At 36.5% G+C, this 25,335-nt stretch overlaps 2 protein-coding genes across 3 annotated transcripts in view; one reads left to right on the plus strand and one right to left on the minus strand.

Annotated features, from left to right (window-relative positions):
• Positions 1-24,889, plus strand: part of LOC106131484 (uncharacterized) — a 50,055-nt gene extending 25,166 nt beyond the window's left edge. The window contains exons 2-8 of one of the 2 annotated variants that reach the window (XM_013330596.2): positions 16,005-16,127; positions 18,290-18,432; positions 21,468-21,810; positions 22,111-22,459; positions 22,741-22,915; positions 23,278-23,506; positions 23,828-24,889. In XM_013330596.2, the coding sequence (XP_013186050.2) occupies positions 16,005-16,127; positions 18,290-18,432; positions 21,468-21,810; positions 22,111-22,459; positions 22,741-22,915; positions 23,278-23,506; positions 23,828-24,720 (2,255 nt within the window). In that variant the 3' untranslated portion in view covers positions 24,721-24,889. Of the gene's footprint in view, positions 1-16,004; positions 16,128-18,289; positions 18,433-21,467; positions 22,460-22,740; positions 22,916-23,277; positions 23,507-23,827 lie in introns of both variants that reach the window. The other variant, XM_060949839.1, reaches the window with a different exon arrangement.
• LOC106131460 (choline-phosphate cytidylyltransferase B-like) lies at positions 2,656-3,726 on the minus strand. Its single transcript, XM_060950101.1, has one exon. It carries the CDS (start codon positions 3,724-3,726, stop codon positions 2,656-2,658), a length of 1,071 nt encoding a protein of 356 aa, XP_060806084.1.
• Positions 24,890-25,335: the final 446 nt, after the last annotated feature.

The raw sequence follows: 25,335 nt of genomic DNA on the forward strand, positions 1-25,335 counted from the left end.
ATTTTCATATTTACCCATTCAGGATATACCTGATTCGCCATTGTACATACATACACACATACAGTCACGTTCAGCTGCTCGGCTTAATGATGGAATTGAGATCCAAATAGTGGCAGGTTGCTAGCCCATCCCTTAGTCGCCTTTTACGACATCCATGGTAAAGAAATGGAGTGGTCCTATTCTTTTTTGTATTGGTACCGGCAACCATACGGTACATATTCTTCTTAATTCAATAACTGTTTTGTAATTTATTTTATTTATTTTATGTGCAATAAAGAGTTTACAAACAAACTTACAATAAGGGAAGGCGAATAAAAAAAAACTTAAATTGTTGATATCTGAAGACGGTGACAACAATCGTCACGCGAGAAGAGATGAAGTGAGCTAATTAAGCACAGGAAACCACAAGGCAAATAACCCTCTTTCTGCGGCAGTCGAGTAAAACTACAAGCTTAATTAAAAAAAAAATATACAATAAAACCTTCTTTTAAAAAATATAGTAATAACACGTTTGACATAGGCCAGGGTTTAAATGTAAATTTTTCTTTATACCTATTCAATAGTTATTTTAAACTTTTTTTTTTTGCAATAACAAATGACAGTTATCATACAAAGCGACCTACTTAGAAGCTTACACAAGTGTCATTGACCTATGGTACTTGGAGTTAAATATTCTATTCATATAAAATAGGTCACATATTAAACGAGTGAAGATTTCTTGGTATTTTTAAATAGATGTTGTAATTACTATGATGGTATTTAATTATTATTTCTTTGTTCTGAGATTTTAATATAAGCAGTTTAAAAGCTTACATCCTTTCACTTGCGACACGATAAGAAGATGGCAACATTGCTATTCAAAATGGCAATGTTGCCAGCCTTTTGGGCACACTCCCGCAGGTAGATGTTATGCAGGGATTGTACAATTTGTAAATGTAATTTTTGTATGCAATCATGTTTTTGTTTAAGGGTAGTTTTAGTTTGTGATTATTTAAATTCTCAATCATTCGTTAATATATATCCTGTCTATATCTCTTGCGGGGTGGAGTCAGGAGGGCAGTCTTGAAAGACTAACAGGCCACGTTCAGCTTTTAAACTTAATGATAGAATTAAATTTCTTACATACATACACACGGTTACGTCTATTTCCCTTGTGAGGTAGACAGAGCCAAGTCCCAGTCTTTAAAAGACTGATAGGCCACGTTCAGCGACAGGTTGCTAGCCTGTCGCCTAAAGGAACAATCCCAAGTTTATAATTCTATCCCTTAGTCGCCTTTTACGACATCCATGGGAAAGAGATGGAGCGGTCCTATTCTTTTTCCTGTTGGTGCCGGTAACCACACGGCACTGTATAAATGACTTAGCACCTTACGTTTAGTGATGCAATGGTGCGTGCCTGTGGTTCACAGTTCAAATCTTGTGAAATTTGTTGGCAAAGTAATTTTTAGCTCTTTCAGCGCAAAAACGTTTTGTGTCATATTATTCAGAATCTTATTGATGTTATAAATGTTAACTGTATTGTTATAGTTTAATTGTAAGTAATTTAATGAACATACATACACATACATATAATCACGTGTATATCTTTTACGGGATATGTAGAGCCTTTAATGTCGAAAAGACTGTTGAAAATTTACATTAACTTAACACACAGACTGTAGTTTCTAAATAAGCAAAGCCGAGTGCTGACTAGTACGTAAACAGTATTTCTATAGTCATTTCAAGTGATAATTCCCTTATTTGCCTTTTACGACAGCCCCGAGAAGAGATGAGAAAGTGGAGTTTTCCATTGGAATCACTATCTGCATTCCCATAGAAAGTGCACTCTCGATATTAGCTATTGTTTCGAAGAAAGGGGGAAACTAGCTTCAAAAACAATAGAATATGATTCGTTTGAGAAACATTCACTATTTTCTTGTTAAGTAATTGATAAACACTTGATTTATATTATTTACTAGAGGCCACCCGCGACTTCGTCCGCGTGGAATCAATCCCTCGGGAACGCCGGGATAAAAAATAGCCTTGTTATTCTGGGTCTTCAGCTACCTACATACAAAATTTCATCGTAATCGGTTCAGTAGTTTTTGGGTGAAAGAGTAACAAACATCCATATTGACATCCTGACATATGTACAAACTTTCGCATTTATAATATTAGTAGGATGGTTAAAAAAATGGAAACTAACACTAAAAGAAATACTTGGGATTCTTTTTGTTTGCTATTTGAGTCTCAATTCTATGTATCACTGAGATATATACGAGTAGATAAATGTTCCCTTTATTTCGACGACTGTTGGCTCTGTCTACCTTAAAATAGATACATATAGACGTAATTATATTTGTGTACTAAAGTTAACACATTAAATATAACAGTACTTTTCACCAGGGAGTTTCAGGATTGTATTTCCTAAAATAATTATGTCATAAATAATCACTACTTATGATTTAAAATGACAAATAAGCTGAAACAAAATGAGAAAAATATAACGATTTATTTGATTCAACCAATAAATTACAAAAACAAAAAATGTTAATTACTAAGTAATTTGAACATCACTAACTAATTACATAACGACAATTGCAATAGAGTATAATAATCAATAAATTAAATACTACAAAATCTAAATTGTAAAAAAAATTTAATCACCATGCGCGCCTACAATTCGTCACGTAAATAATTATCACTTGCTACTTCGTTGAGTGAATCTTTCGTCATTTTTCTATCAATATTTTCATCATCTTCCACTTTTACTGAATCAGAAATAGGAGACATGGAATCAAGAAATGGTGAGCTGCTTGTACCATCACCATTGTCAATAGGCAAAGGACTGTTACAGCGCGATGATGGATGACTCCAAGCTTGCCAAATATTAGACAAAGTGCCATGACGGCCAAACATCATCAGGAACGACTCAATCATCTCTCTAGAAATTTCTTCCCATTTCGTAAATATATCCACTTTCTTTGCACCGATATTTGTCATCACTTTCTTACCTTTGTGCTTCCAATTGTCCATCATATTTTGAAAACGAAACTTCTTCTCGTTAATGTACGAGACATTAAGCTCTTTAGCTGAATAGCCACGCGCCAAATTATTTCTTACATAAATATCGTAATCGCGCACAATTCTAGCGACTATATCAGATGTAGATACCCCTTTAGTTCTTTCAGTTACAACAAACATGTCCTTTTCTTTGATGAATGAATAAATGTCGTCCTGATCTTTAGTCGTATATGGAATGTCATCATGTGCAACAAAATCTATTTTATGTGCTTCCAGAAATTCCACATTTAGTTCCCAAGGCGCGTCTCTTACGACTTCATCGACGTATTTGCAATGTCTTACTGCTTCGTATCTTTCCTCTTCGTTCATAACTGTTCGCCCTTTGCGACTGTGAGTTAATTTATCATTGCACACTCCAACAATAAGATACACATTAGGAAACACTGTTTTAGCTTGTTGAAGCTGCCTCGCGTGGCCTTGATGAAAAACATCGTATATACCATCAGCGTAAACGCGAACTCTTCTGTGGGCTAGACCTTCTTGTGCTACATCTCTGTATATTTTCAAATAGTCACATCTTTCTAGTTCTTCAATTGCTTCTGGGTCTGTGCTAAAAGGTGCTATAGTACGCAGTGATATTAGTTCCCTTTCTTCAGTAAATCTATTACTGTAGTCAGAAAAGTCTATTTCAAATCCGTCACCGTTTTGGTTGGTCGCTATCATTATTATCAGATTTTTAGAATTACCACTACGTACCTATTTTAAGTATTTGTCTATATATTTGTACAAGTAAATGCCGGTTTCACCTCAATGGCGTTTCGTGTTGGAATTTGACAAATTATTTATATCGAGTATTTAAAAATGCAATGTAAATAGTGAAAGTTGAGACTAATATTTGTAGAAAATCATAGTTTTTGCGATAAATATGTACTGATTTTTTGCTAGCTATTATTATTGTGACTGGTTTGACAAACAAAAATATGTGACGGCCTCTGATGATGGCAAAAGTTTTCATAAAATAAATGACTTGTATTGAAAAGTATTTATTGAGTTAATACTCAATTTTTAAATAATTGCACATGGTTCTGAAATAGGTATTATCATTTTAAGGAAATCCTAAACTAAATTTGAAATTGTGGCACTTTTTGGGAATTTTTTATGTATTTATCAATTAAAATACATTTATAATATTAAGTTATTACATTGTCAATTAACTTTTTTAACTTATATTTAAAAAAAAAACAGTCCAAACTGTCCCGACTTTAGAAGTCTGTTATTTAAAGGTAACAATTTTTTGTCAAGAATTAATTTTTAAGTAAGATCCATGCTTTGATTTTGTATTAAAAACATGGCTTAGAAGAGGATGTCTAATTGAATTGATACATTGCGTTTGATTGGTGTACAATAAGGTGTGAACTAGGTCAAGTTGCCAAGGTCTGGGCCGGCAGTGGAACGTTCACATTATTTACATAACGCTTCGACCACAGAGCAAAGCAGCTGACGAGCTGCAAACATAGGAGTACCTAATGTCTTTATCTATACTAATATCATACATACATACATATGGTCACGTCTATATCCCTTGCGGGGTAGACAGAGCCAACAGACTTGAAAAGACTGAATGGCCACGTTCAACTATTTGGCTTAACGATAGAATTGAGATTCAACTAGTGACAGGTTGCTAGCCCATCGCCTAAAAAAGAATCCCAAGTTTGTAAGCCTATCCCTTAGTCGCTTTTTACGACATACATGGGAAAGAGATGGAGTGTTCCTATTCTTTTTTGTATTGGTGCCAGGAGCCACATGGCACTAATATTATAAAGCGGAAGAGTTTGTTTGTTTGAACGCTCTAATCTCAGTAACTACTGGTTCGAATTGAAAAATTATTTTTGTGTTGATTATACCATTTATCGAGGAAGGCTTTAGGCTATATAACATCACGCTGCAACTATAAGGGGCAAAGAAATAATGAAAAATGTAAAGAAAAAGGGGAAAATTATTCATCCTTGAGGGCTTCAATGATGCCCAAAATAACTATTCCACGCGGACGGAGTCGCGAGCACAGCTAGTAAATATATATGGAACAGATTACACAGATTGAGATTAGCGCGTTCAAACAAACAAACTCTTCAGCTTTATAATATTAGTTTAGATTTACTTACTTTGCACCACGCTGTATAGAAAAAGAAAAAAAGAAAAAATATATTTATTTGGTACACAATAATATTTCAAGAACATAAAACCTTAATCTACGAGATTACTGGCATTGACAAACACTAGTTCATGTTACCGGTTTTGCCTATTCACTTTCGCTGTTACCATTACATTTCACCAAACCTAATTCGTATTAATGTCACTTCCGGACTTTTTGCATAATAATATAATAGCCGAAAAGAAAGCAGACAGTTTTTGAGCTATGAAGACAAAAACGAGGTGCCGTGTGGTTCCCGGCACCAATACAAAAAAGAATAGGACCACTCCATCTCTTTCCCATGGTTGTCGTAAAAGGCGACTAAGGTATAGGCTTAAAAACTTGGGTTTCTTCTTTTAGGCGATGGGCTAGCAACCTGTCACTATTTGAATCTCAATTCTATCATTAGGCCAAATAGCTGAATGTAGCCATTCAGTCTTTTTAAGACTGTTGGCTCTATCTACCCCGCAAGGGATATAGACGTGACCATATCTATGTATGTATTTTTATAATAGTTAGCTGTGTCGTGTGGTTTCCAGCTATTCAGAATAGGACCACTCCATATCTTTGTAATAAATAGCGACAAAAGGGAAGAGATGGGGTGATCCTATTCTTTTTTTTGGTGTCGGGAACCACACGGCACTGCTGTACTGCGGCAATAATTACTCTTTTCATTAAATCCGTGTACCACAAAGAAAATCTTGCGTAAAAGTTAGATGTCAACCATTAAAATGTAATTAGTTTACGAAATAATTCCCTCAAGAATCTATGGTCATTGATGGAATCTAAGATTGATGATTTGAAAGGATTTGACCTCAAGTTTAGCGTTCAAGGCTAAGAGTATAGAGAAGTTAAAAATAAAAATGAATTCTTTATAGTAACGTGTGAAGGCTTTATCGGTATTCGAGTCATATGGATGAGTATGATTATTAATCTTCAAAGAAAAAGAGGGTTGAGAGTTGAGTCCGAGGATTATGTGCGATCAGACGGGAGTCGCTTCGTATGTATATAAACCTGACTCACCCAATCCAGGATCCATGGTCAAGGGCATACCCCGAGATTCTCAAAGATGATGAGACGATTCTCCGAGATACGACTGATGATTACTTGAATGATAAAAACTGGATTGAGCTTGGCACAGGAACCTCGTAAAGAATTGTAGTTTGATTTGAACCTAAATCAAAATTCTGTATACTTTGTACATAAATCTATTTAAAATTGCCAATACACAATGTTTTTTTTTATTTTTAAAATCTCTTATAAATCAATTAAGTAATCTGAACAATGTATTTTCTCGTCTACATTTCTATTCTAAGTTTTGATAGTTGTTAAGTTGACGTTGATGAAGCAAATGCTGCAGTGCAGTTCGTTACCGCTTATTCTATAACTAGCTGTGCCCGCAACTTCGTCCGCGTGGATTTGTTATTTTGGGCATCATTGAAGCCCTCAAGGATGAATAATTTTCCCCGTTTTTTTTTTCACATTTTCGAATATTTCTTTGCTCCTTAAAGTTGCAGCGTGATGTCATATAGCCTAAAACCTTCCTCGATAAAAAGTCTATTCAACGCAAAAATAACTTTTCAATTCGAACCAGTAGTTCCTGAGATTAGCGCGTTCAAACAAACAAACTCTTCAGCTTTATAATATTAGTAAAGAATAGTCTATTCAACACAAAAAGAACTTTTCAATTCGAACCAGTAGTTCCTGAGATTAGCGCTTTCAAACAAACAAACAAACAAACTCTTCAGCTTTATAATATAAGTATAGAATAGTCTATTCAACGCAAAAATAACTTTTCAATTCGAACCAGTAGTTCCTGAGATTAGCGCGTTCAAACAAACAAACTCTTCAGCTTTATAATATTAGTATAGAATAGTCTATTCAACACAAAAAGAACTTTTCAATTCGAACCAGTAGTTCCTGAGATTAGCGCGTTCAAACAAACAAACAAACAAACTCTTCAGCTTTATAATATTAGTATATAGATAAGTGACAGTCGGTCAGTGTATCTGATAGACAGCTACAGTTTTTGTGCAAAGTCCCACTGCGCTACTGACTCGAATGCGTTTGCAATGCGAAGGAAAGTACGGCTGAGTTGATATTGATGGGCGATTGTAGAAAGTAATTGATTTGTTTCTATTTTTATATAAGATGCGGGTGCCGTGTGGTTCCTGGTACCAATAAAAAAAAAGGATCACTCCATCTTTTTCCCATGGGAAAGGATGAAGAAGGGAAAGGCTTATAGACTAGTTCACTACTACACACTATTTGAATCTCAATTCTATCATTAAGCGAAATAGCTGAACGTGGCCTATCAGTCTTTTCAAGACTCTGTCTACCCCGGAAGGGATATAGACGTGATTATATGTATGAATATAGTCTTGAAAAGACTGAAAGGCCACGTTCAGCTGTATGGCTTAATGATGGAATTGAAATAATGACAGGTTGCTAGCTCAGCGCCTACAAGGCGAATACCTACCAAGTTTAGTAGCCATTCCCTTAATCGCCTTTTATGACCCTTTAAGCATATGTAAGATATGTAGCGGTGGCATTTTTAAGCGCCGGGAACCACCCGACACAGGAAAGACTTAAGCATTTATTAAGTACACTTTAAATACTTTCATCACATGTACAGTAATTACTCTAATTCGAACCAAATTTAAAACCACACAAAGTTCAAATTAGATTAAGCAGGAAGTAGGTAGCCAAAAATAGAATCATGACCATCAATCATGCAAGTGCGAAAGTGAGATCAATATATATATAAAAATTTTCCATGTTCAGACAAGTTATTAACAGAATTACTCACACCTGTGCATCGGAATGTCATGCCAAGCGGCGGAACGGTGAAAGTCATCATGATGATGTTCATTAATATTGGTTTGTCTGTTTGTTTGTGATATCTTTATTGCATAGAATTTTACACAGTAACAAGAAAATAGTAAGTAACTACATAGTTATAAAAGAAACAAATCACTTGCAATGGCAATTGGTGTTGTGAACTATTTTTTTTTTATATTTTTAAGTAAGTATATATTTTCTTACCGGCATTAATACTAAAAAGAATAGCTCTTCTAAATCTCTTTCCCATGGGTATCGTAAAAGGCGACTAAGGAATAGGCTTACAAACTTGGGATAGCAACCTGTCACTATTTGAATCTCAATTCTATCATTGAGCCAAACAGCTGAACGTGGGCTATCAGTCTTTACAAGACTATAGGCTTTGTCTACCCCACAAGGGATATAGACGTGAGCATATGTATGTATGTATGTATATTTTCTTTTGTATAATATCTTGTCACTTACTTCAAATACAAATTACCTATTCGATTGTTTACGAGTTTTATGATTTCACTAGCTTCCGCAACAATTGGATGTGACGTGACAACTTTTTATTATTAAATGTGTTAAACTGACACAGTAGAAGTACCTAATAAATTATTTGCTGATTTAACTTTATCTGATGTACTCGTATGCTAAGAAATGAAATAAAAAACATACATAAACCTTTTCATTCAGTCCGGTTTGAGGAGTCTGGTGTTAATTCTTTTGACTTGTTCATACATACTTACTTTTAAGTAGATATTATGAAATAACCAGGGCACATTTAAATGTGTGTAACCTCTAACATCAAAAACAATAGCTCATATTTGCAATAATCATTAGCATGCAACCTTTTTACATACTCATTAACACATTTGTTGTTTTTTGTTTTAATATTTGCTATAGAGCTTTATAGGACTCAATTATAGCGCTGTGGCGAAATATATACGCCACAAGTCACAAAAAATAAAAAATAGAATCACGCGACGCTATCAGTCATAAACAGCGAAAAACCTAAATCGCGCAAGCAAAGATTTCACGGATTGGAGCTATATATACAACCTCCGACACCACATCGTCGGAGCCGCGGTTAACACCTAGCCTGGCGGAAGATCTTCCCTTTGGTGGCGGTTGAGCCGAATCATCGCTCGCGCTACAGCGCCTTAAAATAATAATTAACAAAATCTTGTTTGATTGTTTGTAATATCTTTATCGGATCGTCGGAAGGGCTTATTTCTGCAAAATTATGTACGATAATGCAAAGAAATATATATTTAAATATTATGACCAAACCATTGGCTAATCTTGTTGTGATTGATGGTACGTATCCTAACCTTCACTAAAAAAAACAATAGATAAATTGATGACCTCTGTTTCGCAGTGGTAATATACTCGTAAGTTAAAAAGTTCGGGGTTCAAGTCGCGGTCGGTTCATGATGAATTTTTTTTTGTGGCTAGAACAAAATGTGTGATTTGTCCATAGTATATAATTTAAAAAGTCAAAGATTGACATCATATATCTAAACCCTCACCCTGTAATGTCGCAAGTTATTTAATGTTAATTTCAAATAATGCTAATCATCGTACGAACGCATACATTATACACTTTGACACTTCACAAAGATGTCTATGACGCCTGTCAATTTTACAAGTTGGCAATACTTTTCAATAGAAAGATAGCATCTTTTATGTCTTTTATTTTTTATCGTCACCTTCTTATCGTGAATAGTTGTTTAGGTTATTTATTCATTAATTTTTTTCTTAAAGCGGAATTGCGCTAGTCCGTGGCACTGGAGGTCCCGGGTTCAAATCCCGGCCATGGCATGATGAAAAACGAACATTCTCTGATTGGCCTGGGTCTTGGATGTTTATCTATAAAATTATTTATTATAAATCATTGAGTTAGTATCTCGTAACACAATTTTCGAACTTACTTCGAGGCTAACTCAATCTGTGTAATTTGTCATTACACAGATTATGTTAGTTTTAGGTGAGCCCATCACCCGAGAACCCCGAGTTTATTAGCCTTCGGTTTGATGACAGAAACATTAAATAAATAAATATAAATATATACGGGACAAATTACACAGATTGACATTGATCCAATCACTATTTAAATCTCAATTCCATCATCAAGCCATACTGCTGAACGTGGCCTTTCAGTATCGGTTCGTGTAAACCTGGCCTGTCTTAGCCAGGATAAAGTTTAAAGGTGCACCGGGCACCCTTCCAGAAAAGTGAGGATATACCGAGGACCAGGTGGAAGAAGAAGTCATCACCTAAAAGAAGAATCCTACGTACTTTTCTGTGGATTCTTACCGTACGTGAAGGAAAACAGCTAGCATATATTTACTTTTTTCCTTCTTTACTATACCGTCATGGATAGCTATAAATAAAAAATTAATCATCTGTAACGAGCCATAGAGAAGCTAAGAAAAGCGAGAGTCATTCACAGCATGATAGAGTAATTACCATAACATAATACCGCCGGTCCGGTCAGATGTCAAATGACATTCGCTTTCCCGTTGAAAACGAAAGTCTTGGTATATTTTACGTGACCCATTGAGTTATAACAGACAGAAGGAGCATTAATTTTCGAATTTTAAATGAATTTGTCAATTTAATATTAAAATATAGAAGAGAAAGAGTAAAACAATAACTTTTAGATTTTACGAAATGGAATCTATATATCAGTGCGTACTCGAATCAAATTTTGAAACTGCATACTTCTTTCATACATACACGTTTATAATAGATGTACAATATTGTAAATATATACCTACTTAAATTCAGTTTCCATATAGTTTTATAAAATAATTAGCTAGGTAAAGCTCATTTTAGCCTCAAAGTAAATTCGAGACTTGTGTTATGAAATGCTAACAAAACTACATATATTATATTTTATTTTTAATACTACATAGATACACTTAAACCAGTATTATTTCCTCTATATTAGGACTCAAACTGCTAGATAAGTACTAACAACAGCTTCAACGCTCATCATACAGGCTTTCTACATTTTGACAAGTGCAATTTTACATCTACGACGTGACCTAAAAACTGCGCGTGATTCATCTGGTCAGCAGAGTCACGCACTGGTCATAACCATAGATGAAGAAAATATACTAATGTTGAACCCAAGATAAGAAAATAAGATTTAATAAGTTTGACGCATCTGGATGGCATTAAGAAGCATAAGGAATTTTGATAGAGAAATTTTAAACTTGTTAGTGCCTCAAAGAGTTGGTATCTTTGCAGTCCCGTCAATGTACCCTGCAGCTATGCGCACGCGACGCCGTTATATCTCGCGAAAAACTATCGCTGTCCCGTTTCAACTCACAGTAAAAACGAAACAGCGATAGTTTATCGTGGGACAAAATGCGGCGCGTACCAAGGGCTACAAGGGCTGGAATGGAAAAAGCCTCGGGCAAAAGCTAGTCATAATATAAGTCAGCTGTTTCAATTACCGCACATACGCATTTAGATTCTAAGGATTTGTTATTAAAGAAAAAAAATCCATTTTAACGTCGCCTCCGAGTCTTTAGACTATTGTGTCTATGCCGTAAGAAATAAAGACGTGCGATCACTCTTACTACCGAGCGTTGCAACAAATTGATCATTACTTACATACAATGCGATGATTTCACGGTGATTTGGCTCAATGACACCGCCTCATTCAGCTCATTACGATTGTGAAGTTACAATAGCGATAGTATGAACTTCAGATATTTATTATTATATATTTATGTACATCAAGGAAAATAAGAATAACATACATACATACATAAAATCACGCCTCTTTCCCGGAGGGGTAGGCAGAGACTACCTCTTTCCACTTGCCACAATCTCTGCATACTTCCTTCGCTTCATCCACATTCATAACTCTTCACGCAAGCTCGGCGGTTTCGGGTACTTTTGACCTGACCCTTTACCAGGAAGTCCTTAATTTGGCCTAATAAGTTGAAGATATGTACGTACATTTTGTACAACATACATACATACATACATATTGTTACGTCTATATCCTTTGCGGGGTAGACAGAGCCAACAGTCTTAAAAAGACTGAATGGCCACGTTTAGCTATTTGGCTTTATGATAGAATTGAGATTCAAATAGTGACAGGTTGCTAGCCCATCGCCTAAAAAAAAGAATCCCAATTTTGTAAGCCTATCCCTTAGTCGCCTTTTACGACATCCATGGGAAAGAGATGGAATGGTCCTATTCTTTTTTTCATTGGTGCCGGGAACCACACGGCACAATCATTTTGCACAGGAATTTTGTACAATCACGTCTTTATACCTAAAGGTAGACAGAGCCAACAGTCTCGAAAAGACTGAAAGGCCACGTTCAGTCTTTTCATTGATATTCAAACAGTGACAGGTTGCTAGCACAACACACATAAGAAGAATCCCAAGTTAATTAGCCTTTCCCTTACTCGCCTTTTACGATATCCTATCCAATTATTTGATTTGTTTTAATATAAGTATTCATTGTGTCTCCCGTCTTCGGCCACTTTCCCTAAAGTTAAATTAGTACTTTCCATAAAGCTTACATTTAGAGCTGGGTCAATGACCTTTGTTCATCTACAAATCGAGAAAATTTGTAGAATCGAATAATATACAACCTAAACTTATACTACACTAGGTGTGCTCGCGACTTCATCCGCGGGGAATAGTTAATTTGGGCATCATTGAAGCCCTCGAGGATGAATAATTTTCCCCGTTTTTTGTTTGACATTTTCCATTATTTCTTCGCTCCTATAAGTTGCAGCGTAATGTTATATAGCCTTAAGCCTTCCTCAATAAATGGTCTATTAAACACAAAAATAATTTTTCAATTCGAACCAGTAGTTCCTGAGATTAGCGCGTTCAAACAAACAAACAAACTCATCAGCTTTATAATATTTGTAAAGAAGTATATATTGATTCCGATCAAAAAATAGTACATACATGTATGTAACAACGAATGCCTAGTGTTAGTGGTCGTATTGCTTATTATGATCGAAGCTTACATTGTCTGCGCACGCGCCGCTGGTCGGCGAATTCAATTGTTTTCACTTTCCTTCGGTAACGGACTTGTAACAAGCCGTGTAGAATAACATCATTTATTACAAGTATTCCTAATGATAAGTCTAAGGCTTTTCTGACATTTTAGATAAATTTTCTTTTAGAGACCTACAGATATCTTAATTTGCTTTTAAATTCAAATTTTCGACAAAGATTTCTGAAATAAAAACAAATAAGTAAAACTCAAACAAAAAAAGTGTCATAGCCATAGTGACGCAATAAACAAACACATTCTTTTTGTTCCGCTATCTGTGAGTACGTCAGTGTAAGTGGCGCAACCTTTCTCCGAAACATCCGGCTGGCGATCGGCCTGGCCACAGATTTATGACACTGTCAAGACAGAAATGACGATGTATTGACGAGTTTTTAAATGAACAACTTTTTAATAAGTACCTTCTTAACTTTTTATATCATACCTTAAATATAAAGGGAAAGGTTTCTTTTTGGAAAGAAAGTTGTTTTGTTTGGTTGTTGTTATTCAGTCTTTTCAAGACTGTTGGCTCTGTCTACCCCGCAAGGGACGTGACCATATGTATGTATGTATGTTTCTTTTTGCATTGTAAACAATAAAGTAAAAAATCACGTGACAGATTGTGGTGAAATTTGGCACCAAGATAGGCTGGAGTAACATACATAGTTCCTTTTCTTCCTGGAATTCCCCTTGGGAGCGACTCTCGTGGGAAAACTTAGTAGATTCTATATATTCGGCTGTTGACAGGAACTTCGTATGCGTCGAAATACCATCAATATCTTTTTTTAAATTGATATTTTCGATCAATAGTTATCAAGTTATTGCTCCAAGTACCTATTATACATAGGATAATAATTATCTTTATCCCATATGATAATAGATCGGAATAGGTAGATTGATTTTATATACTTGCATCATGAATTACCATAGAAAGCATAACATGGATAAGCCTCTTTTCCGGGATTCCATTTCAGTACTTATACTTACAGTACACTACATTATCCGCGGGTAACATAGGACTACAATTTACGTGAACGAAGTCGTGGGAAAACAGCTACCTCTAATATATTCAAAAATTTTAATAATTTACAAATCCCGCAATCCCGGACGGAGGCATGTCCATATTAATATATACGTTTCAGTTCATTGACCCCAATTCAATTTACCTATTCCGACCTCTGCTTATGATATAAAGATATGTATGAAGATGAAAAAAGCTGTTTTTGTGGAAACCGAAAATATTTATTGGATCAAATTTCCTTACTTCACTACTAGCTGTTGCCCGTGACTTCGTCCGCGTAAATTTCGAATTTTTCCGCGTAAACTTATTTGCAGGCAAACTCATGCCTTGAGTTCATTCAAATGATGATAACTTTTTTTAGAGAACCGATTTTGATAAAACAAACTTTAAATATGTTTCTGAGTTAAAACAAAGCAATTGCTGAAAGTTTTAAGTAAATCGGTTCAGTACTTTCGGAGATAAACGATCGTGATCATACATACAGACAGACAGAAAAAAAATTCAAAAAACAAAATTTTACGAGTTTCTACGAGTATTATTCATTCTAAGTGTCCCTCTATATATTTCAGTCAAAAATACTAAATGTACAGACAAAATATTTTTACTGTTTTATTATATGTACAGATTTATCAATGTATATTACAATAATGCGGTGTCCCCCCATTAAATAATCGTAATGACCGTGCGTCATCGGGCAAACCCGGTTGCGTTGGATATCTATTTTGCAATAAAACTTTCATTGCAACCATCCAACTTTGGCATACAGATTTGTAAATTGATTTCATTTTAAATGCCATTATGATAGTGTCGTGTGGTTCCCGGTATCTACTCTATGTCTTAGCTGTGGATATCGTGAAGGGCGACTAAAGTAAATGCTTAAAAGTGATTGGAACCTGTCACTATTTGAATCTCAACTCCATCATTGATACATCCATCATTGATTGATACATGGCTATTTTTCTTAAACCGTTGTGTCAGTCTACCGCGTAAGGGATAAAGACGTAATTATATGTATGTATATAATACGTAATATATATGTATAGGGATAGGCTTACAAACTTGGGATTCTTTTTTAGGCGATGGACTAGCAACCTGTCACTATTTGAATCTCAATTCTATCATTAAGCCAAATAGCTGAACGTGGCCATTCAGTGTTTTCAAGACTGTCGGCTCTGTTTACCCCGCAAGGTATATAGACGGGACCATATGTATATATGTATGTTATATGTATGAATGTATATTATTCGTTATCGCCACATCGGAGCAATTTCCTTCCTCACCTGATTAATTAACTATTGCATAGTTCCGCCGCAGTCCAAGGCATCAGGATGCGATACGGGTTCGACCCAGATTTCTCCGCATCCTTTAAGGTCTTTACTCCTACACGAAGATAGATTTCACTTGAAGATATTGTTCTGTATGCGTAACACATATTTATTTATTTATATATTTATGTTCATCAAGGAAAATAGGAATAAAACTTAAAACAAAGAGAAATTCAGCAAAAGGGCACCAACTACTTATTTCTAGAGAAATTTCTTCCATCAGGCCCATGACAGGAAAGTGTAAAGAAAGGCATTGGCTTGTGTACATCATAATTGAGATAAAAAACCTTGCATAAACTTACTGATATTAATAAACCTAAATCATTTTATCATAAAATAACAAATGTCAAGTAAATAAACATACATTTACTACAATATAAATTAATAGTGAATGCGTCACGAGGACAACGACATGTTGTTTTAGATATAGAAAGTAATTGCTAGCCCATCGCCTAAAAAAGAATCCCAAGTTTGTAAGCCTGTCCCTTAGTCGCCTTTTACGACATCCATGGGAAAGAGATGGAGTGGTCCTATTCTTTTTAGTATTCGTGCCGGGAAACACACGGCACTACTAGTTTTTAAATTTATTGTTATTCTCTTACAGAAATCGTACAACCGACTTGCGTTCTGGAATCGGACTTCGGCTTCAAAATCAACTGCGCCTTCAAAAAATCTGGACTGTTCCGTGTACGTAATCTGGGAGGCTTGAAGGCACACGCTAGTATTGGTAAGTGTATTAACATACATAAATAAATAAATAAAATAAATATATACGGGACAAATTACACAGATTGAGTTAGCCTCGAAGTAAGTTCGAAACTTGTGTTACGAGATACTAACTCTACGATACTATATTTTATAATAAATACATAATATAGATAAACATCCAAGACCCAGGCCAATCAGAGAAAGTTCGTTTCTCATCATGCCCTGGCCGGGATTCGAACCCGGGACCTCCGGTGACACAGACAAGCGCACTACCGCTGCGTCACAGAGGCCGTCATACAAACATACATGCGATCACGTCTTAATCCTTTACGGGATACACATAGCCAATATCTCGAATAGGCTTACAAACTTGGGATTCTTTTTTAGGCGATGGGCTAGCAACCTGTCACTAGTTAAATCTCAATTCTATTGTTAAGCCAAATAGCTGAACGTGGCCTATCAGTCTTTACAAGACTGTTGGCTCTGTCTACCTCGCAAGGGATATAGACGTGATATGTATGTATGTAATATCTCGAAAAGACTGTGAATCAATGTCTTTAACAATCTGCACGGAAATAAAACAGCAGAACAGTATGGAATCATTTTTTTTTTCTCAATCTTTCCCAGAATATATTGAATTGTTTGGTTTCCTTCCACCCAAAGGTTCACTGGAAGAGATAGCGACAAGTCCGCCTTTGTACCATCTCTGTCTGTTTTGTATATTTTACTCTTATGGTGCAATAAAGAGTTTCATCTATCTATCTACTTCTAATTACTTGCATATTCCGATAAATTACTCATTTACGATTTCTAAATAAACATACATACGTACATATGGTCACGTCTATATCCCTTGCGGGGCAGACAGAGCCAACGATCTTGAAAATACTGAAAGGCCACGTTCAGCTATTTGGATTAATGATATATGTAATTGAGATTCAAATAGTGACAGATTGCTAGCCCGTCGCCTAGAAAAGAATCCCAAGTTTGTAAGCCTATCCCTTAGTCGCCTTTTACGACATCCATGGGAAAGAGATGGAGTGGTCTTATTATTTTTTTTATTGGTGCCGGGGACCACACGGAAGTATACGGGTTGATATTTAACGGACGGTGTAAAAGCACCTTTTCAAATGTTACTAATGATAGATGTTCGTTTCGTACAACACGTGTGAATAGACGCCTAATTAAGACATAATTGTTAACAATGTACTTTCATCTTCAAATTACGATATAAAGGTATTCTTCCATTGACTGTAGTAAAAGATAATTTCGGCTTTCGTTTCAATAGCATACATAGGTCAAGACATACATACATTGATGCAATGCATCAATCTATCAAATGCATGTAGATAAAAGATCATGAGTTTTTAATCAAAGAGTTTTAAATTGTAATTATTCAAAGGTATGTGTAATGAATGCAAAGAAATCTTATAAAGTAATTATTAACATGTCAGAGACATTAACTTTCACATATCCGATTTATATGTTGGACAGTTGGAAGTTTGCCTGAATGTGCAGGTTTCCTCGCGATGTTTTCCCTCACCGTAAAAGCATCGGTTGGCACTCAAACTAATGTACATGTGTGCGGTTATAGACATAAATATATATAGTCACGTTCATATCCCTTGCGGAATAGACAGAGCCTACAGTCTAGGCCACGTTCAGCTGTATGGCTTAATGATGGAACTGAGATTCAAATAGTGACAGGTATCTAGCCCATCTCCTATAAGAGGAATCCCAAGTTTATAAGCTTATACTTTAGTCGCCTTTTAAGACATCCATAGGAAAGATATGGAGTGGTTCTATTCAAATAGAGACAGGTTGCTAGCCCATCGCCTACAAGGGGAATCCCAAGTTTCTGCGCTGTGATTATATGTATACATTACATTACATATGGTCACGTCTATATCCCTTGAGGGGTAGACAGAGCCAACAGTCTTGAAAAGACTGAATGGGCACGTTCAGCTATTTGTCTTAATGATAGAATTGAGATTCAAATAGTGACAGGTAGCTAGCCCATCGCCTAAAAAAGAATCTCAAGTTTGTAAGCCTATCCCTTAGTCGCATTTTACATCCATGGGAAAGAGATGGAGTGGTCCTATTCTTTTTTGTATTGGTGCCGGGAAAACACACAGCACATTATATGTATACTTACATATATATGTTGTGTTTATGTTCCAGGCTTCAGTCTCGGCGACGAGTTGGGCTTCGAGCAATCCCTGACGAACCAGGACCCCAGCCGGAGGAGATCTGTGAGCGTCAGGAACGGGGCTCCAACCAACGTCATCGGTGACGCCACCCCGCGCTCAGTCGGCAAGCAAGAGGTGAGAATCGCAAACAAACTAGAAAGCCTTTTAAAGACTTAAAAACATATTATGTGACACAAATTTGCCGTGTGGTTCCCGGCACGAATAGAAAAAAGAATAGGACCACTCCCCATCTCTTTCTCATGGATGTCGTGAAAGGTGACTAAGGGGTAGGCTTATAAACTTGGGATTCTTCTTTTAGGCGATGGGCTAGCAACCTGTCACTATTTGAATCTCAATTCCATCTTAAAGCCAAACAGCTGAACGTTGCCTATTAGTCTTTACAAGACTGTTGGCTCTGTCTACCCCGCAAGGGATATAGACGTGATTATATGTATGTATGTGACACAATAACCTAAAGTTTAAACAAACAAAATTAATAAAAAAAAGCAAGAGGCGAGGGTCAATTTATGAATCTTCAAGCTGTTCGCGACTTTATGGTCACGTCTATATCCGTTTCGGGGCAAACAGTCTCGAAAAGGCTGAACGGCCACGCTCAACTACAGCTGTTCAGCTGATCATGGAGTTATGTATAGCTGAAAGTTACACATAACTCCATGATCGAATTGCGGATTCAAATAGTGACAGGTTGCTAGCCAATCGCCTACAAAAGGTATTCCCAAGTTTTTATGCACATCCCTTAGTCGCCTTTTACGACATCCATGGAAGTGGTTCTATTCTAAAGTAACCACACGGCACAATGTTATTAGGCAAAATAATAAATACACTGTCAAAATCTTTCGTTAAAGTTGTGAACAGTAATATACTCATAACAAGAGAAGTGCAAATTTTCAATACACTGTAGATATTTATAAAACGCTTTGTGAGAGTTGTCTGCAAAAACCTGTTGAACGACTCAGATCAATGGAATGGATATTAAGGCGTCCCGTTACGGCAAAATGTACCGTATTATGCAGATTGTTATGCATGACGCCTTCATAGTATTTGTATTTATGTTGGTAATAACGATGACCTTAAGAACTTGGAATTTGTACTAACTATTTCTATAACTATTAAGTTACATCTCGTCAACATCGGTACTAGACGTCATGGCGTCATGACGGATCGACGGATGACGGTCGGATGACGATCATGACATGGTTTCGGAGCCAAATAGCAACAACGCAACCCTGTTTGTCATGTCCGTTTGTCTGTATATTACTGCTATATTATTCGGATAGTATGCGTTCTATATATAGTTCTATTTTGTTCGCTTTCCGGATCAGTTAGATGATAATTTACATTACAATATATTTTGCGATGTTTTATAAATTACACATATATCTATACTTATAATAAATCTGTAGAGAGGTCAATTCTGTACATGGAATATTTTTTCAAAATAACTATCAGGGGGTGATTAGTGATCGATACTGATGCCAAAAATGCAATCAGTAAAATTTTTGTCTGTCTGTCTGTCTGTCTGTCTGTCTGTCTGTCTGTCTGTCTGTATGTTCTTTATAGAAACAAAAACTACTTGACAGATTTTAATGAAACTTGGTACAGTTATTCTTCATACTCCTGAGCAGGTTATAGTATACTTTTCATTACGCTACAATCAATAGGAGCAGAGCAGTGAAAGGAAATGTTGGGAAAACGGGAGAAGTTACTTGACTTTTTAAGCTTCCGTCGCGTGTGCAGCCTTAGTGGTTAAAGATACAGCAAAACTATGTACAACGGAAATATTCTACATAAAATTATTAAAAAAATATCCCAAGACAGCATAAGTCTATCTTTTATGGTTGACTTACAATAACACGTGTAATTCCTAATAGCTTAACAGTTCGGAGATTTCCGATTATATTTCTTTACTCTGATGTTTATAATACCAATAACACTCACACTCATTCGTAATTCTTATAAATTAATATTACTTTTCAATAAAAAAAGAATCATCGAAATCGGTATAGAAACACCAAACTTACACGTGAAATAAAATACCCTAACAAGCCATCGCGCGTAACTACTGAATCATGATATAAGGATTATTTTTGCGTAACGGTTGCCGCCCTCGACGCGGCTAGCGGCGGCAGGGTATAAAAGGGGCAGGAGGCGAGCGCAAGCTTTATGACCAAGGCAGCCAGGGGGAGACTTCACGCAGTTCTCTCCTCCAGCCTCGCCCTGAGGACGAAGCTCGGGATCTACCAAACGTACGTCAGATCCCGCCTCACGTACACGGCCCCGGCGTGGTACGCATTCTGCTCTGAGACTAACAGGAGAAGACTCAGAGCCCAAGAGAACCAAAGTCGTCGGAGCCCCGCGCTACGTGAGGAACTCGACGATTCTCAGGGACCTGAAGTGGGAGAACCTAGATATTCGAGAGGGCGGACGCGTCATCACTCAGCCACCTGCGTGGCATCGCACGCCCGCCCTCAGGGTCGTCGGGTGAAACCCTCCCCTTGCTGCCTTGCGGCAGACGTCGTCGACCAGTGACGACGCCGCCGCCGACCCAGGCCGTCACGGCCGCCCCATCGACCTGCCTACAGTCGTAGGCAGCGATGATGCCATTAAAGAGGGCCAAAAGCCCTGACCAATCTACTCCGACTCCCTAAGGGAGTATGGGAAGACCCGACGACGGCAAGATAGTATTGCACAGGCGTTTCAACTTTATTTTCATTTCTTTTTCTTTTGTAAGTTGTAGGTACATATTTCTGGTTATAATTCTATTAGAATATTTTTTTTAGTTTAAATAGGCACTTAGATTTATCTATACTAATATTATAAAACTGAAGAGTTTGTTTGAATGTGCTAATCTTAAGAACTACTGGTTCGATTTGAAAGATTATTTTTGTGTTGAATAGACCATTTATCGAGGAAGGTTTTAGGCTATATAACGTTTAGCTGCAACTATTAGGAGCGAAGAAATAATGGAAAATGTGAAAAAAATCGGGGAAGGAGCATCCTTGAGGGCTTCAATGATGCCCAAAATAACTATTCCACGCGGACGAAGTCGCAGGCACAGCTAGTACATACATAAATCAGAGGGGTTCGAAGAGGCTACAGGTTTCCGTTTTTTTTTTTATTTTATTAAAATTCATTTTATTCTATTACAGAAACGAGGTAAACAAAACAGAATAATGATGAGACCGATGGCGCCAGTCAGTCGTCCGAATCAGGCTGCAATGGATAAACTATCAACCTTGCATCGTAGAGTCTCCAGCACGATGCAGCCAATCGTTGTACCCTCAGTCGAAACACCAAAAACAATATCCCGAATAAGCAACTCCGGAAACCAGGGTATAACACTAGCGAAGCCTGTTCCTATGGGAGTCCCACCGTTCAAACCGCTACCTCCCAAAGAAGACACTCTTAAAGTAGTTCCCATCGCGGCCACCAAGAAAATCTACACACCAATGCAGATCCCGCAGTCGAAAGGACCAGGACTGGCGTACCAAAGTGAGAATTACCCACAAAGCCCAAACTCACACAATCAAGTATCAAAAATGGTTTCGCAAATGACCGCAGTACAATTCTCGCCACAGTTACTCAGAATCACACCAACGCCGATAATCATTAACACTCCAAAACTCTATTCCATGCCGACAACTGTTAACCCATTCATTCCGATGCCTATATCACCTCCACCTACACAAGCCATATCAATAATACCTGCACCAATATTGAAAGATTCCATTCAAACACATCCATCTGCCTATTCACAACACTTTATCCAAAATCCTATTTCTAATTTTATAGACCCGGTCCCTAAGCAAGTCCACGACATCGCTAACGCGTATAACACGAAGAAGATTGACGACTACAATACTATCACTGGTTACGGTGATGATACTACTCTAAAATTCAATAAAGAAGATATCAATGCGAAGATAGCTGAAATAGCCAAAGCTGGGAATATATCTATGGAAGCGGTAGAAGCGGCGATAGCGTTGAGGCAACAACAGCTACTGAACAAGTACACAAATTTCGAAGTGCCAACGTCGACGACTACGACGACTACTACAACGACAACAGAGAAACCAATCGTGTTCCAGACGCAACCTGAGCCCGAAATAATTGTGTCTTCTGTTGTACAGAAACCAAAGAGGTAAGAATTAAAACCAATTTTATTATACAACATTCATTTGTAGAGACTAAAATATTTGTTCGAGATATTTTAGGTATGCTTTTATCCACAGGCTACAGTGAGCCATACATCTTGTGCCAACTTTGAATAAAGTAATTCTTCTCTCATCTTTGCATGTTCGCAGTTTTTCCCTCAGCAGTTGGGACCTTTGGTCCGCATAAAATACAAAGACAAATGTAAAGCATTTCTTTATATCCCTTCCGAGATGTAAACAATAATAATTTTCTTATACTATTTTCCAGACATCCAACCACGGGTAAAGTCATGAACGCCCCCCGGGAATATTACCCAGTGGGTTACGAGAAGAACTTCGACGACCACTTCCAGTCCAAAGTGGACCTGCCAGAGACCAATTTCCATTGCGGAGACCAAAAATACTTCCCTGGACTGTACGGGGATGAGAGCCTTGGATGCATGGTAGGTTTACTTATTTTCTCATAGACAAGCCTACGAGGTAGATAAATTCAATTCTGAAAAACGTCAAAGATTGTATAGCTCTATGGCTCTCGAGATTTTAAGCATTTCCTTTAATTTTTACAAACGCTTGAATACATAAGCTCGCACTTATTTTCGCTTTTGAAAATATTGGCTTTCTACTTTCACTACTGACTTTATTATAATCATTTTATTTCTTGATGATACAATATCTTTTTGAGCCAGTAATTTGAGTATCTTCTGAATTAACCCACTATTTTCTTTATGGCATCTGCATTTACATACCACTTTGGCATCGCGAATTTTTAAAATTCCTGATTTAATGCGAACTAATATAATTTCAGGTATTCCACGTCTGCGCCCTGACCGATGATGGCTTGGTGATGAAATCCTTCTTGTGCCCAGAATCGACCCTCTTCGACCAAACTATCCTCAAATGCAACTGGTGGTTCTACGTAGACTGCAAAAATACTCGCAGATTGTACGATACTAACATTCCTGTCTCTAAAAGCTACCAGCTGATGAAGGCTCTGACTTTCTTCTCTTCATACAAGAAGGAGATGCAAGAAGATGGTAAGATCAAAGTTACATATTGTTATTAGTAGTCATAGTTTTTCGGGATTGGGTGAGAATTTCCTCGCGACATTTTCGTAAAAACTAAATTTCTTCATTTTAATTTAGTTTTATCAGATTTTCATTATAGATACGCACTTACACTACACATTCTTGCTTGTTCTTTCAATTTACAGTTAAAAATTATTAATAGTTTTTAGGTACCAAATTACACATATTTAATTTTTAGTCAATCAAGGCGATTGAACTGTATTGTGGGCATACATGTAAATAACAACTCCGTTTCTTAAAAAGAGTTAAACATGCAACATGTAATTTCAGGTCGTCCAACAAATCCTGAAGAGGTAGAAGGTATAAAAGAAGCTATATCCATCCTTGAAAATCATGATTCGAGGCCAGTTCAAGACAATGGTTCTAATAGCATCCAAATCGTTACTCCCCAACCAATAATCGTCGACGAGCGAAGTAATACTAAGACTGAACCTTCTGCGCCATCGCCAGTTTATCGTTCTACAAGAAATTTCAATGTTTCCACCAACTCTAATAACGTAAACAGAAGTCCATCGAAATCAAGTAACGAAGAACAAAACAATTCTGATTATAAATTTATAACAGTCAACGCAGGCATAAACTTCAATAATACAAGTGAAAATACTTCAACGGAAAAGAAATCTTCAAGGTACAGTTCGGCAGAGAATACTTCAAGGTCTTCTTCTGCAGAACGAAAACACAGAAGACGTATGACACTAAAGAATAGCACTGGACCTACCACCACTACTACTACTACAGTGAAACCTGTCGAATCTACAACATCTTCAGTAGAGATTATCAAACAGGAAATCCAACCAATAGAAAAGTTTACTATAACAGACGTTAAACAAGAAAAGTTAACAGATCAACTTGAACCAAATCACAAATACGATTCATTTTTAGTCGAATCACACAATTTGCCACCAGTAAAGAGGTTTTACAGATCGAGCGCTGAAAGCATTAAAGAAGAAAAAGAGATGACTATTATAAATAATGAAAAAGTACAGATTATAAGGCCTACTTCTATGGCTAGATTAGTAGGAGAGTTTCAGACTCCTACAGCCACGATAGCCAAATTAGATGAAGCAGTGTTGGGCAAGCCTAGAAGTAAGAAGTCTACAATATCTATTGTTACTCCAGAAATACACAGAGATCGACAAAATCCGACTAGAGACCAAACATAGTTAACAAATTTCTTAGTCAATAACTAAATTTAAGTGTCATAAAACCTCTTGTTAATTTATTTATTCTATCTAGTGTGTCAGCCTCGTTTAGATGCAGGCTCGCGTACTTGCTCAATGTGTTATAAGTAGTCTAGTGGAATCAGTCAAGTGATATTACGGTGTATGTTTAGATGTGTAGAATTAAAATCATGTTTCCTAAAATTATTTTCATTTTATACCCCATTTTATAATTTTAGTAAGCAAAATTGTAGGTTGAGCCAAAGAAATCATTAACACCTTCGTAATACGATTATCAGCTATAAAAAATAATCGTAAACGGTATTACGTATTTATAATTATTAAGAAAAAATTGTTTTCTGTAGCATTCTTCTTTGAAATTTTTATTCGAGCTTTCAATTCTTCACTGTTTTCTTAATTTGCTTTTGCAGCTTGGATATTCTAAGATATAGCATTATAGCAGATAATATGGCTATTGCAGTAACTATTGTCAACATACACATACAATACATAGCTATTTACAGTATGTATATTTTTAATTTTATTCAAATAATGCAAATTGAAGCTGGTATAGTATTTATATCATTTTCAGCCGGGTCTGAAACAAAACAGATTTTC

Source organism: Amyelois transitella, chromosome 20 (assembly GCF_032362555.1).
Source record: "Amyelois transitella isolate CPQ chromosome 20, ilAmyTran1.1, whole genome shotgun sequence".
Taxonomy (NCBI): Eukaryota; Metazoa; Arthropoda; class Insecta; order Lepidoptera; family Pyralidae; genus Amyelois; species Amyelois transitella.